This window comes from Hippopotamus amphibius, chromosome 17, assembly GCF_030028045.1.
Source record: "Hippopotamus amphibius kiboko isolate mHipAmp2 chromosome 17, mHipAmp2.hap2, whole genome shotgun sequence".
NCBI lineage: Eukaryota > Metazoa > Chordata > Mammalia > Artiodactyla > Hippopotamidae > Hippopotamus > Hippopotamus amphibius.
The window spans coordinates 49,131,695-49,147,073 of NC_080202.1; the positions used below are offsets into that span (position 1 = coordinate 49,131,695).

Below are 15,379 nucleotides of genomic sequence, written 5' to 3' on the forward strand. Positions count from 1 at the left end.
ACTACTGAGCCCACGTGCTACAACTACTGAGCCCACATGCCACAACTACTGAAGCCCAAGTGCCTAGAGCCCATGCTCCGCAGCAAGAGAAGCCGCTGCACTGAGAAGCCCACACACCACAACAAAGCGCAGCCCCCACTCACCACAACTAGAGAAAGCCTGCACACAGCAACAAAGACCCAACACAGCCAATAAATAAATTATAAGGATAGAGTTTAGAATATAGGTTTGATCCTCATTCCCTACTCAGATTCCCTCAGATTAAAGGGAGCTATCCAAATGTTTATTTTTTAACTTTATTATTTGGCTATGGTAATTATCTCTATGATATGTACATAATTCAAATATACATAAAATCAATCAGTGCTTGTTGTAAAATCTCTTACAACATTTTAATACTTACTCTTAACAAATCATCTATTCTTCCTTCCTTCTTCTCTAAGTCAGAATTCTTACTGTTTTCTAGTGCAGATATTTTTTCTATTGTGAGGTCAGACTATAAAGAGAAAACAAATTTGGATTAGTCTCAAAATATTACACGTCATCACATTTTTCTCGTTACTTTTCTGGAAAAAAGCACTTGATAACACAACAAGCCTGGAATCACATGGCTCAAGAAACTAAATCTGGGCTTCCTAGGTGGCGCAGTGGTTAAGAATCCGCCTGCCAATGCAGAGGTCACAGGTTCGATCCCAGCTCCAGGAAGATCCCACATGCCGCAGAGCAACTAAGCCCGTGTGCCAAAAAAAAAAAAGAAACTAAATCTGCTTTCCTCATCCCATTCTTTAAGCATTATCTTCTGCCATACCGGCCCTTCAAAAATATATTAATTCTGCAATCAAATACATGAATTCTCAAACTACTGTGCACTGAACAGTACAGAAACATACTGCTGTAGAAAGGAAATTAACTTTGAATAGGAAAGGCCATCAGAGGAGATAGGACCCAAATCTCTAAAGAACAAATATGCCACCTAGTGGAAACAAAGAGCAACCAGAAGGGGAGAGATGAATGCTCAGCTATCTAAGTCTGTTCAGCTATTCAAAAGTTTAATTCAAATAAAATTAAAATCTGCTCCTGAGGGTTGTTTAGCTCTTGCGACTTAAGAAATTCTCGTAGATTGCCAAGCATCCTGTCTTGAAGGCAACACAGTGCCCATGGGCTTCAAAAAAACCAGGTATAATATTTGGCTAGCTCAATACCACAAAGTGGAGGATATATCCACTATCCTTTTCAGATACTACCTTTGAACATTCACAACATTCCCTAAATCAAGGAATTTCTGAAGACTGTTTAAGGAGGAATTATGTTGGTGTGCCACATGTTAAAGAAGTTTAAAACAACAAGGATTTACTGCATAGCATAGGGAACTATACTGAACATCTTGTAATAAACTACAAGGGAAAAGAATCAGAAAAAAGACACATATGTGCATAACCAAATAACTCTGCTGTACACATGAAAGTAACATAACAATAAGCTGTACACCTGAAAGTAACACAATATTATAAATCAAGTATTATGCTTCAATAAAATTTCTAAAAAAAGAAAGTTTAAATCTTGCCAAATGAATATGTACAAGGAATAAATTAAGTACTTTTATAAAGTAGGGAATTAAGCGTCACTGAAGCCTACCACAAACACTGTCCCAACAAGTGCTTTTTGTACACACTAAGATAATCAGCCACACTTTATAGATGATTCGAACTGAAGAAAACTGAGGTCCAAAAAGGTAAAGTGTAAGCTGCAGAGCTAGAATCTGAATCTAGGCCTAGAGATCTCCAAAGCAAGTCTTTTCCCTCAACACCACGCTGCAGTATAATCATTTCTGCTGCAATACACCAGAAAGGTAAAGAAAACACCTCGGAAAATTAAAGTAAAAGCACCTTCCAAAAGACTCTGACCTACCTGGGTCTGTCTGTGCTGGATGGAGATCTGTTTTTGGGAGCTGCAGGAATGCTCTGTGTTGCCAGATCCCGTAGATGAGGGACTGTTTTGCTGAGCCTGTAATAAAGGTGCATCACCAATCACAAGAAAGTTCTGCATCTTTTTCTGCAAACATTTGTATGAATGCAAATGATTATATAAAACAAACACTTTCTGATGAAAGTCAAAAGTCAGGGCCATGTAGCCAAGATGAAAGTATACACAATTCAAATGAAAAGTAAAGGCTAGGGCTTCCCAGGTGGCACGGTGGTTAGGAATCCTCCTGCCAATGCAGGGGACATGGGTTCGATCCCTGCTCCAGGAAGATCCCACATGCCGCGGAGCAACTAAAGCCCATGAGCCACAACTACTGAACCCATGTGCTGCAACTACTGAAGCCCACATGCCTAGAGCCCGTGCTCCACAACACCACCGCAATGAGGAGCTGGCACACCACAATGAAGAGTAGCCCCTCCTTGCCCCAACTAGAGAAAGCCCACATGCAGCAACAAAGACCCAACACAGCCAATAAAAAAAAATAACAATAAATAAATCCACATATAACTTTACAGGTGGCCCTCTGTATCCATGGTTCTGCATCTGATTCAGCCAATCTCAGATGGTGTAGTACTACAGAATGGATTTACTGAAAAAACTCCACATATAAGTGGACCTGAGCAGTCAGTCCAAACCCATGTTGTTCAAGGGTCAGCTGTATTTTAATATGCTTCTGCAGGAAAGGCTGGTGAGGCATCCAAAGCACAGGGGATGCTTGTGACTCAGGCAGAAAGGACTGTGAACTACTATTCAGAATAGCGTCCTACTTCCTCAAACATTATCCACGAACACACAGTAGTCCAAAAATCCTGGTTGATTTCCAACAGTGTCACTTGCTTACTGTGACTTTTACACATAAATGATGGGGCATTCTAAGGCTTTTTCAAATTTACAAGGTTTAGGACTTAATATAATTCAACTGTTCAAGAATATGCCATCATTATACAGATGGTCCCCGTCTTAACAATGGTTCCACTTAACGATTTTTCAACGTTATGATGGTGCAAAAGCAATACACATTCAGTAGAAATGGTGCTTCAGATTTGGAATTCTGATCTTTTCCTGGATTAGCAACATATGGCACTCTTCCACAATGTTGCGCGGCAGCGGCGACAGCAGCGAGCCACAGCTCACAGTCAGCACACAATCATGAGGGTAAATGACCCAATACACTTACAACTGTTCTGTACCCAATCGTATTGGTTTTCACTTTCAGTACAGTATTCAATAAATTACATGAGATTCAACACTATTGTAAAACAGGCCTTGTGTTGGGTGATTCTGCCCAACTGTAGGCTAATGCAAGTGTGCTGAGCACATTTAAGATAAGCAAGGCTAAGCTAGGATACATCTGGTAGGTTAGGTGTATTATAACACATTTCGACTTACAAGTGATATTTTCAACTTATGATGTGTTTATCAGGATCTAATCCCATCATTAAGTCGAGGAAGACCTGTACTCTAAAAAGTCCTTTTAAAAATAAAATTGCACCTAACACAGTACAACCCATCTTAGACACAATTAGAAAATATTGGATATTCTGGGGATTATGGGCTAATGGAAATACAGTATTATCATCTCATCAGAGAATATAGTGTTTCCACATATGTAAATTTTTTCCTGACACTTCCTATATATTCCTTTAATTACTTTCTTATTCATTAAAATTAAAACAACGTATAATCACCATCTATTGAGCAATTATCACCACGATCACATGTACTTCTTACAAAACCCTATAAGGTAGTAATTATTTCCATTTATAGATAAAGAAAATGCAAATCTGAGATATTAAGCACCTCGTGCGGTCACAGAGCTAGTCAGTGGGGGAACAAGAATTAAAGGCTCTCTGCCCACAGTAACTGATCTCTATGACCACAGTACACTGACCACCTCACATCAACAGTCACAGGTACTGTTGTGAGCAGCTCACAAGCAAGCTAAACACTTCATACACATAATTACACTGAAGGCTCACCACAGCCTTGTGAGGTAGGCAGTATTATCATCTCTATTATTATTTATTCATTCAACAAGTACTCACTGAGAACATCCTACATCTAAGTATTGAGTTAGGTGCTAGGGACACAATGGCCAAGAAAAACAGAAGCAAAATCCACAGATTCAGTCACTACTCTGCCTTATAAAGCTTACAATCCACGAGAAGATGTATTAAGTACTTGATAAATACTTGTTGAAATAAACTGTTAAATAAACAATCATATAATAAATGCAAAACTGCAATTAGAATATGTGCTATAAGAGCACACAACAGTGTACATAACCTAACTTGATGAGCTGGGGGTGAATTCCTTGAGAAATATCAGAGTTAAAATTTGAAGGAAATAAGCAATCAAAGAGAGGAGATGATGGGGTCATTCCAGATTTTCACATTCCATACAAGAACCCTAGGGGAGGAGAGAAGACCAATGTGGGGATCAAAGAAGTAAAAAATGAGGAGTCAATCTCAAAAAGGTTAAACAATGTGCACAGCCTGTAAGTCAGAGCAGCAATTGGAGCCAGGTCTAGGCAAGTCTAAATAACTGAAAATGTTCCCCACTTTTTCTACAATGTGGCAAATCTAACCCTGTCTTACTGATTAAGGGTCATCATTATAAAACTCACATATATACTGCACTATGATACAAGCATTATCTCCTTCAGTTATCATTAGATTGCTTTTACCATCCTCTCTTTTTAAAATCTGTCTCTAAACAAACATGACTGAGCTGCTTTTATAATAAAAGCCAATAAGAATCACATGACAGGCTAAAAGGTTCTTCTATGAACTTCTAGATTTTGGTATATGGATTTGTTAAAATCCTTTTTTTAACATGTGCTCATTTCTAAATTTTCTTTCAGCAAACTAAGGGTGCTAGAACGTGTTTCAAGGAGATGTTTCCGAATTAAAGCTCTCTGTAAAAATGCACATATAAATAGCCCCATGATAAGAAGTGAAAATGCAGAAAGTTAACTAAGTGGGACAGAGGTCATAAAGTAGCAAATGCTTATGAAAATGAAAATAATACTTTCAAAAGGTAAAAGAACTACAAAAATATAAGGACCTACTGTGACAAGTGAATCCACGGTAGAAAAAAATGCTCTAATTCTGATCATTTATTCGATATTATGAACCTCTGTGCCTGGTCCTGTGTTAAACATTAGAAATGTAATGCTGGAAAACAAAGAGATGGACTCCCAACAAGTCCATGATTACAGACTCATGTCCTCAAGAAATGAGAACATAAGTCAATGACCTTGCTAAGCGGGCCACTGTAGTTGTAAATTTAGTCCAATCCCTACTTTGCAAAACATTCCCCCCAGACTTCCGTATTCTTTGTTCCTATTATAAAAGTAATATTGGCTTCTAATTCATGATAACAGGCTGGATCTCCCAAAGTCCTACTGATATTCAGAGATTTTTGTTTTTAATGAAATCATAATAGCACTAAGAAACGAGAGTCGAGAATCAGGCATTTTTAAAAACTTCATATTTTAGGAAATATTCAAAAGTAGTTGGGATCAGACTGATAGAAAACGTGAAATAAAGAAATTCACAGCTGAAAACATCAGCAGTAAAACAGGCTGGGTCTTTTCAAGGGAGCTCCTCCAAAGCCCCACACTGAGATTTACCTTCACAAAAACGAGGAGTGACCCATAGGACAATTATCAGATATTTAAAACCTATACGGTCCAGGACTTCCTGGTGGCACAGTGGTTAAGAATCTGCCTGCCAATTCAGAGGACATGGGTTTGATCCTTGCGCCAGGAAGATCCCACATGCCGCAGAGCAACTAATAAGCCCGTATGTCACAACTACTGAGCCTTCGCTCTAGAGCCCGTGACCACAACTACTGAGCCCACATGCTGCAACTACTGAAGCCCACAAGCCTAGAGCCCATGCTCTGCAACAAGAGAAGCCACTGCAATAAGAAGCCTGCACACCACAACGAAGAGCAGCCCCCACTCTCCACAACTAGAGAAAGCCAGCACAGGAACAAAGACTCAACACAGCCAATAAATTTTAAAACAAATTAATTAATTAAAAAAATGTAAATATTTAAAAACGGAAAATAAGTGGGTCCAGGGGAGGGCTCCTGCTGTGAATATTATGTCCTAAAGAAAAAAGCAAAGAAAGTACAGTACCCCTGCCCTCCACAACTGACACATGGAGGAAGAAATGGAATACACCGCTAAGAGTGAAATAGTTATCTATCAAAACAATGCCCTCCTTATTTCCATGTTTGTAAAGGAGCTGGTCTTTCTGCCTAGAGTTTACCAGATGCTTACGTAGGGATAACAGTCACCACCTACCCCATCGCCAATGGTGGGCTATTTGGGAGGCAGTACTATGCCACTGCAGGGAAAAGTCCGTGCCAACAACCTATGTTAATCACCCTAATAGTACTGCATTCAACTAAAGCTAAATGCACATTTTCAAGAAAACCAACAGTACAAAAGGGAAGATCCAATATGAAAAAATAAAACCTGATCTAAGAGAAAGAGAATTCAATAAAAACAACTTTAAAAATAAATTATGTTCAGAGAGGGTCAGAAGGATACTACATCTATAAAAATGAAAAAGCAGCAAAGAATATGAAAAATAAACTTGACAAAATACGATTATCAAAATTCTAAAAACTGAATAAATGAGCTAAGTAACAAAATGGACACAGTTGAACACAGAAAATCTGGAAGACAACGTCAAGAAAATCTCCCAGAAGATAAAACAGAAAGTCAAACAGAGCATGAAAGAAAGGTTAGAAACATGAACTATCTAATAGACTTTTAGGAGGAAAAGAACAGAGGGGAAGAAATAATCAAAGAATAGTAAAATAAAGTTTCTCAGAGGTAAAAAGCTAAGTTTTAAGACTGAAAAAGCCTATGATATGACTAGCAGCATTAATGGAGGAAAAGACATAGTGGATAGACCTCAATAACAAAAAGATACCATCTGATCATCTCAACAGATGTAGAAAAAGCATGCAACACCCTTTCATGATCAACTCAACAAACTCAAAAAAGGGAACTTTTTCAATCCTGAAAAAGGCCATCTCTGAAAAACATTTGCAATAGCATGAAAAAGAATAACTTCTTAGAAATAATTTGAATAAAACAAGGGCAAAATCTACATACCAGAAACTCCAAACTTTATTAAAAAGAAATTAAAGATACCTAAATAAATGGAAAGATATCTCATAGTCATGGATTAGAAGACTATTTTTACAAGGGAGATACTCCCCAAATTAATCTACAGAGTCAGCACAATTGCAATAAATTTCATCTGGTCTGTTTACAGAAATTGAAAAGCTGATCCTAAAATTCATATGGAAGTTCAAGGGATCCCACAGCCAAAACAATCTACAAACTACATTTTTGAAAATCAAAGCTTTTAAGAACATCTTGTATAATGTTAAAAGATGTAGCTTTCAAGGAAGTAATAGACCATGTATTTAAAGGAAAGAAAAAAAAAAGATCCGTTAGACCTTGACAACTAGAACTCTCTCATTCAATCAAAATTAATTCGATGACTAGGACTGTTTTCTTCTCAGTGAATCCAATAAAATCAATAGGTTTTACAGTGCCCAATAATGAAACAACCAAAATATTGTAAATGCTCCTTAAGCGTTTTCAAGTTTTAGAATAATTTATAAAGCAGAAACAACTCAATTACAGTTAAAATAACAAACTAAATATCACACACAATGTAACAAAAACTAAAAAACTGAAAGATGAAAAAGGAAGCTGGGTGATAGTGTGTTAAACTCATCTCTTATAATGGGGCGTAAACAGACCTTGTTTAAAGTTGATTACACAGGAGATAATTTGAAGTTAAAATGATATTCAGTAGAAAACTCTAAAACAAACTCATCACAGTGGTTATCTGTCTGAGGAACAAAAGGAAAGAATCTTACTCTTCTCCATCACTTCCATTTTTTGTGGGCCATGAGTATGTATTATTTTTACAATTTAGAAAATTATGCTTATAAAATTTAAAAATTAATTTCCTATGTTGAAATATATAAAATTATGTAACAATATGATTTTAAACATTTAAAGGGTCAAACTCATTATATCTACCACCTATTTTTATCAAGATCTACCTACAGATCTTTCATTGTTAGCACATATATATATCTCACTTCTTTGATCAACTGTAGAGCATTCCATTGTATATATGTATTATATTTTATTTAACTAGTCCTTATATGAAAGATGCTTTCATTAATTCATACAACACATAATTACGAAGAGTGTCTATGAGAGCAGATCCTGTTTGGCGCTGGAGATACAGAAATGAACAAAGCCAAGTCCTTGACCTGATGGAGCTTACATCCAGCGGAGGGGAGGTAGGGTGGGGGTGGGGAGTGAGACAAAGAAGTAAATTATAGCAGGTCACTTGGTGTAAGACTAAGAAGAAAAAACAGGGCACAGGAGCTACAGAAGATGTGAGGTGGGCAGGAAGGAGTGCTATTTTATACAGTGCAGCCTCTCTAACAGGCTATAAATTTAAGCAGGCTAGAGAGAACTGAGGGAGCAAGACATGCTGATATGTAGAGGAAGAATGTTAAGGCAAAGGTAACAGCAAGTGCAAAGGCCCTGAGGTGAGAGCATGCTAGGTAGTATTTGAGGAAGAAAGGTAGCCATGTGGATGGAACCTGGTGAGGAAGGGACACAGTAGTAACAGATGCCAAAGGGGTGGGAAACAGGCCATGCACGGCATGATGTGCCATTTTAAACACTTGTGAGCAGGGGAGCGGCACGACTGGACTTCTGTTGCAACAGGATCACTCTGACCTGTTGAGAACAAAGGCAGAAGCAAACAGTCCAGTTAAGAGGCTGCTGCCATAGTCTCAGTGGGAGATTAGATTCAAGTGGTAGTCTTTAAGGGGGGCGGAAGTGTCAGGATTCTGAACAAATTTTGAAAGTAAAATCAATAAGACTTGCTGATGGATTTGGAATTGGGGTATAAAATAAAGAGATAAGACTAGAATGACTCCAAGATTTTTAAACAATTACAAGTAGAGAGTTGACAATTACTGAGATGTGGAAGAAGTGGGGGTTTGGAGTGGGGGAACAAAATGAAGAATTCAGTTTCAGGTGTGTTAAATTTGACATGCCTATTAGACATAAAGAGGCACCTGACTACATAGGTCCAGAATTCAGGCCAGGGCTCTGGGATGCAGATAAAAATTTGGGAGTCCTCTGCATACTGATGACAATTGAAACAAAGAAACTAAATGAGACTTATTACAGAATGATGGTAGACAAGAAGTCTGAAGACTGAGCCCTGAAGCACTCCAATGTTTGGAGATCTTGGAAATGAGGAAGAACTGAAAGAGTAGAAGCCAAAGGAAGACTTTGTGCTTGTAAAAGAAGGGACTGATCAACTGTGACTAATGAATTATACTGAATAAGTTCTGAGAACTGATTGCTGGATTTAGCAATGTGAAGGTCACAGACATTCTCTGAAACACTGTGGAGGGACACTGCTTCCAGATTTTTGCAATTTATAAACAATACAATAAACATCTTTGTGTAGTTTTATGGGAATGGAATTTCTGGACCCAAAGATGTATCAACTTAACACTGAGATACATTACCAACTTGTCTAAATGACTGTACCAATTTATAGTCAGTATAAAACTGCATGTGTATCTAAACTATTACCTACACTAAGAATTATCAAATGTATTAATCCCTGCCAATTTGATAAGTCAAAAGAGTTATTTTATTTTGCATTTCTCTATGGCTGAAGTTAAGCATTTTTTCATGTTATTAGTCATTTGTCTTTTCTTCCCCCTGTAAAACTGCCTGTTTATAGCCTTTGCCTTTTATTATTTAAAAGGAAACTGCTTGTCTCTATTCATTAAAAACATGTTACATATTAATGTTAACTCTCTTTTGCTTTTTTCCTTTTTTATATCACTAAGTTTATATCCTGGCTGGAACTGCAGAGAAGCAAAGGGAAACAGAACTATACCAAAGCTTCTAAGTCTTTGGTTTTTATACTGTTTTCACGTTCCTCCTTCAGACGTGATCATTTTCTTACTCCTCTGTTATTTTTCTTCCGCACGAGGGCAATCTGGCTGTAGCATGTGCAACTCCTCTGACAGCCTGAGTACTAGGTGACAGGACTGAGGTTGTCCTTCATGTGCACCCGCCCCCAGCCTGTATGCCCACACCTTTGATGGAAGGCTCGCATTAGGGGAATGAGTTCCTGCTAATCAAAACCCTGTGGATTTGACGATATGCCTGTCACACAATGAAATACATACATACATAGAGAGACAAACTTCTCCAAAACAACACTACTGCATTCTCATACAAACCTTTCCATACTACTGTCAGGTCCACTCAAAATATTATACTGGGGAATTCTCTCATTTTATGTGTGCTTCCTTTGCCCTTCAAGCACAAAATTATACTGTCTTCATACAAGAAGTTTCTCCATTCTTTTGACATTAAACACACAAAAAAAATCTGTACCTTTTTTAAAAGCTGTATTACCTCTTTCTTGAGGGAAAGCAATAATAACTACAAAAAAGTATTCTAAAGCAGAGAGATGATGGGCCATTGTGGTGGCAGTGGAGATGGTAAGAGATGTCAGATTCTCGACATATTTTCTGATGAATTAGATGTAGAATGAGAGGGGAAAAAGAGGTACTAAGGATAAAGCCATATGTGTTAGTTCTCTATTGCTCTGCAACAAATTGCCCCCAAACTCACAGAACTGTGAGATAATAAATGGGTGTTGTTTTGAGCTGAGGAAGGAAGGAAGGAAGGAAGGAATCCAAATAATACACAATGATACCTATCTAATTATTTTATTATTTTTATCTCCTTTCCTTAAGACACCTACCATTTCACGGCCTTTTTTAATACAATGGCACGTGGGTTAATCCCAGAGATTAGAGATTTTTTTTCTCAGAATCCACAGAGCAAATAAAGAGGAAACAGATTATTACTGGAGAAAATGAACCAGTAAGAGGGAAAGAGATTTTGATCAGTGGTGACGTTAGCTCTGAATGATGCCCCTAAAAATGGAGGAACAGGGCAATGGGGCTTTCTCTTGCTTTATACCATCCTTGGCAGCAAACAGGTACTTGGTAGGGCAAAGAAACCAAGAAAAGCAACAACCTTTAAGCCAAACTGCATTATAATCTGTCAAATAAAAAATGGGGATCAAACATTCATAATCAAATTCTTATTTTTCAAGGAAGAAGAAAGAAGCAAGCTGAAAGGAGCAAACACGTAGCCAAATATTCTTGGAAAAAGTAACTGAAGATGTGAAGAGAAGGCAAGTGTGTAGGTTGCCCAAATACCACACAGGGGGAAATGATTGGTAAGCATGCCTGTCCCCACACTAAAATTGTATTAATTTGAATATTACTTTAAATAAGTTATGGCTACAGTTTGGAGATTTTATTTTTAACTGTAATGGAATTTGATCTGTATTTTCTTTTCTTCTTTGTCAACCTAAGATTGTGTTTTCCTTCCCATGGTACACTCAGACTTTGACAGGGCAGTCTCTCTTAGCCCCTTGAAAAAAGCAGGACTGAGTACAAGCAGAGATAGAAATCATCATTTTTCTACCAATATAATTACTCAAACTTAATCTCGGAGCTCCAGGGAAACAAGGATCTGCATCAACTTAGCCTTAGTACTCACTGAAACAAAAGTGAAGCAGAGGCCAGCTCCCCTCTGTGCCAGCTGCTCCGTGTCGAGCCGAGGTTTTGCTAGCATCACTGACATCAGGGTTGGCAGAGCAGACTGCTCCTCTGATACCTCCTTTGCAGCATTGCCATCTAAACCATAGAGGGGCTGTTCTACTCGCCGCTGGAAAACATTAAAGAAAGTACACAAATCACACGAGAAAGAAAATCTGATACTGACAAAACATGCAACAGATTAAAACATGGTTATCAGATATAAGAAGGATTAAAAAAAAAAAACCTCTGAGAACAAATATGGAAAGCATAATAACATTATCACTGGATTATGACCTATCTATAAGCCTGAATTACTATCTCACTCAAATTCCGTAAAATTATATTTTAATGGTTCTATATTTACATAACTGAATTTGCAGGTTACTTTGTAGAGTCCAACAAATGACTTCATAATACCCTCAACACTACAAAGGAAATGCTACTTCTGTCCTCTAGATTAATAAAGATTACGGCATTTGTCCTCTAGTTTACAGGTAATACTTAATTTCACTCTATTCTTTTCTCATTATACTATACCTATATGCAAAAATATAAAATAAATACAAACAAAAGAATAATATACCACAATTATGTATGGCTTATTCCAGAAATGTAAAGATAGTTCATTTTTCTATCTACTTATATAGTTCATTATAATAATGTTGGGGGGGTGGACAAAGAATCAAAATTCTTAACTTTAGATGCCAAAAAAGATCTGCACATTGCTAGGCAATACTTAAAAAATACAAACAAAAAAACCCACAAAAAACAAAAAACTGGAAGTATCATTTATAATACAACAAAGAGTATTTTTTCAGGAATAAACATAAATATAATTAACGGTGCTATACTCGAGACACTTTCATTAAAATTAGGAACTAGACAGGGGTTAACACATAATATCACAACCATTCAACATTATCACAGAATTTTTAGCCAAAGTGATAAGGGAAACAATATTAAACATTAAAAAGTGTCACTTTTGGATGATATAACTATTCACAAAGGAAACCAAACAAATCAACTGAAAAACAAGAGTTCAGTAAGATGGCCAAATATAAAATAAACACACAAAAATCAACAACTTCCCCATATATCGCAACAACTGATTATAATCAGAACAAGTAGTAATAGAAGAAAAAGCATATTCAAAATATCTGTTAAATACTTAAAAGGAAACTTAAGAAATACAGATTACATATTTAATATAAAAAAACTACAGCTTCACTGACAAATATAAAAGATGACTAAATTAAATGGCAATACCATGCTCCTGAGTTCAAATTTTATACACGTCAAATTTCTCTAAAAGCCAATGCTTCGGGCTTTCTGTGTAGGTTTATTTCTGTTTTTGTAAGAGACACTGTTGTGGTAGTATAGAGATCACCTAGGTTCTCCTTTGCTCTTTTGAAGGATTGTTTTTGTGGATTTCCACAATTACTTTTGAGGTCCACTTGGAAAAATAATCAAAATTAGCCACATAATTTTTGAAAAAGGATATCAGGGAAACCTGACCAGCTATTAAAACTTACTACAAAGCAACAATGACCAAATGAGCATAATATTGGTACAGGAAGAGACAGATTAATCAGTAGCACAGAAAACTCAGCAACAGACCTATATAAAATGGATATATAATTTGTGATTATGGTGCATTTCTAATTAGAGGGAATTTATTACAAAGATGACAGGATATGTGTGTAGATATTAGAAAAAAGGAAAAGTAGATTATTGCTTCCTTATAGCATACACAAAAATTATAAGAAAATATAAAGAAATGCTTTTATGACTTTCTAGTGGTGAAGGACTTTCTAAACATGACATTAAAAATATAAACCATATAAGAACATCTAAGAATAAGATAAAACCAGTAAGTCATGAAGGAAAAACACTGATAAACTGGACTACTTCAAATTTTTTGACTTCTGAATGGTGAAAGTCAACATAAACAAAGTTAAAAAATAAATTACCAACAGGCAAAAAATATTCACAATACAAATGACAATGAGTTAATCTAAATAAATAATGTGCTCCTACCCATCCGTAAGACAAAACAAACACTCTAATAAATAAATAAGCAAAGGAACTGAATAAGCATTAAAAGAGAAATCCAAAAGGCCATCAAACATATGAAAAGATGTTTAATATCACTGATGAAGAAATGCAAGTTAAGGTATATTTCTCACTGGCAAAGATTATTACGATAAAATTCAGTATTAGAAGGGTATGCAGAAATTGGGACTCTCAAACTGCTGATAACCTGCTAGCAATTATGTGATGATATTTTCTTTTCTTTTAAATTGACACATAGCTGATTCACAATGTTGTGATAGTTTCAGGTGTACAGCAAAGTGATTCACACATACACACCGTACATATATATTCTTTCTCAGATTCTTTTCCCTTATAGGTTATTACAAAATATTGAGTACAGTTCCCTGTCCTATACAGCAGGTCCTTGTTGGTTATCTGTTTTATATAGAGTAGTGTGTATACGTTAATTCCAAACTCCTAATTTATCCACTTACCCTTTCCCCTTTGGTAACCATAAGTTTGTTTTCTGTCTGTCGGTCTATTTTTGTTTTGTAAATAAGTTCATTTGTATCTTTTTTTTTTAAAGATTCCACATATCAGCAATATCATATGATATTTGTCTTTCTCTGGCTTACTTCACTTCATACAATAATTTCTAGGTCCATCCACGTTGCTGCAAATGGCATTATTTCATTCTTTTTTGAGGCTGAGTAATAGTCCTGTGTGTGTGTGTGTGTATGTGTACACACACCACATCTTCTTTATCCATTTACGGGCTGACATTTTAAAGTGAGCATATTCTCTAACTTGGGAGCTATACTTTGGAAATTTATGCAAAGGAAAAAAATGCATAAGTATGGATGTATAGACAAGGACATTCATTACAGCATTACTTATAGAATACAAAATGTTTATGGTTATTGGTTAAATAAATTAATACAATGAAAATGAGGAAATCTACTATATGAACATACACATATACATATATGCCCACTAAACTCTTTAATAATAGTTCTTGTGGAAAGGATTTCATATTTTTATCACTTCTGCATTACTGGATTTTCATAATCAGCATGTATCCCTTTACCAGGGAAAACTATTTAACATTTTCATTTTAGAAAATAAAACAGACTAATCAAAATGATCCTCACAAAAGAATTTAGTTTTTTAAAAATCTATGAGTAGAGTCTACCACCTCTTTAAAAACAACACTCCTACCTCACCCAATAAAATAGTTTAAATTCAGCCTCCAGAATACCTGTAATACTCATTCACAACAATATTCTCACTACTTGGCAGACTGTATCACTGAAGCTGCAATATTAAAACAAATCATTCTGTTATATACTCAATAAATATTTGCCAAGGGCTGAATGATCTTTAAATATCTCTGGAAATACAGCAGGCTGGGATGTTTGCACCAACCTCCTCTTAGTGGTTAAGAATCCACCTGCCAATGCAGGGTACATGGGTTCGAGCCCTGGTCCAGGAAGATTCCACGCGCCGTGGAGCAACTAAGCCCAGGCACCACAACTACTGAGCCTAAGTGCCACAACTACTGAAGCCCGTGTGCCTAAAGCCTGTGCTCCACAGCACGAGAAGCCACTGCAATGAGAAGACCAAGCACCACAACAAAGAGTAGCACCTG

General features: G+C 36.5%; 1 protein-coding gene across 5 annotated transcripts in view; it reads right to left on the reverse strand.

The window, feature by feature from the left end:
* Positions 1-15,379, reverse strand: part of TLK2 (tousled like kinase 2) — a 110,260-nt gene that overhangs the window by 40,798 nt on the left and 54,083 nt on the right. For 3 of the 5 annotated variants that reach the window (XM_057716823.1, XM_057716822.1, XM_057716821.1), the window contains 3 exons: positions 11,657-11,824; positions 1,909-2,004; positions 404-496 (listed from right to left, as the gene is read on the reverse strand). In XM_057716823.1, the coding sequence (XP_057572806.1) occupies positions 404-496; positions 1,909-2,004; positions 11,657-11,824 (357 nt within the window). The remainder of the gene's footprint in view (positions 1-403; positions 497-1,908; positions 2,005-11,656; positions 11,825-15,379) is intronic. The other 2 variants (XM_057716825.1, XM_057716824.1) reach the window with 1 other exon arrangement.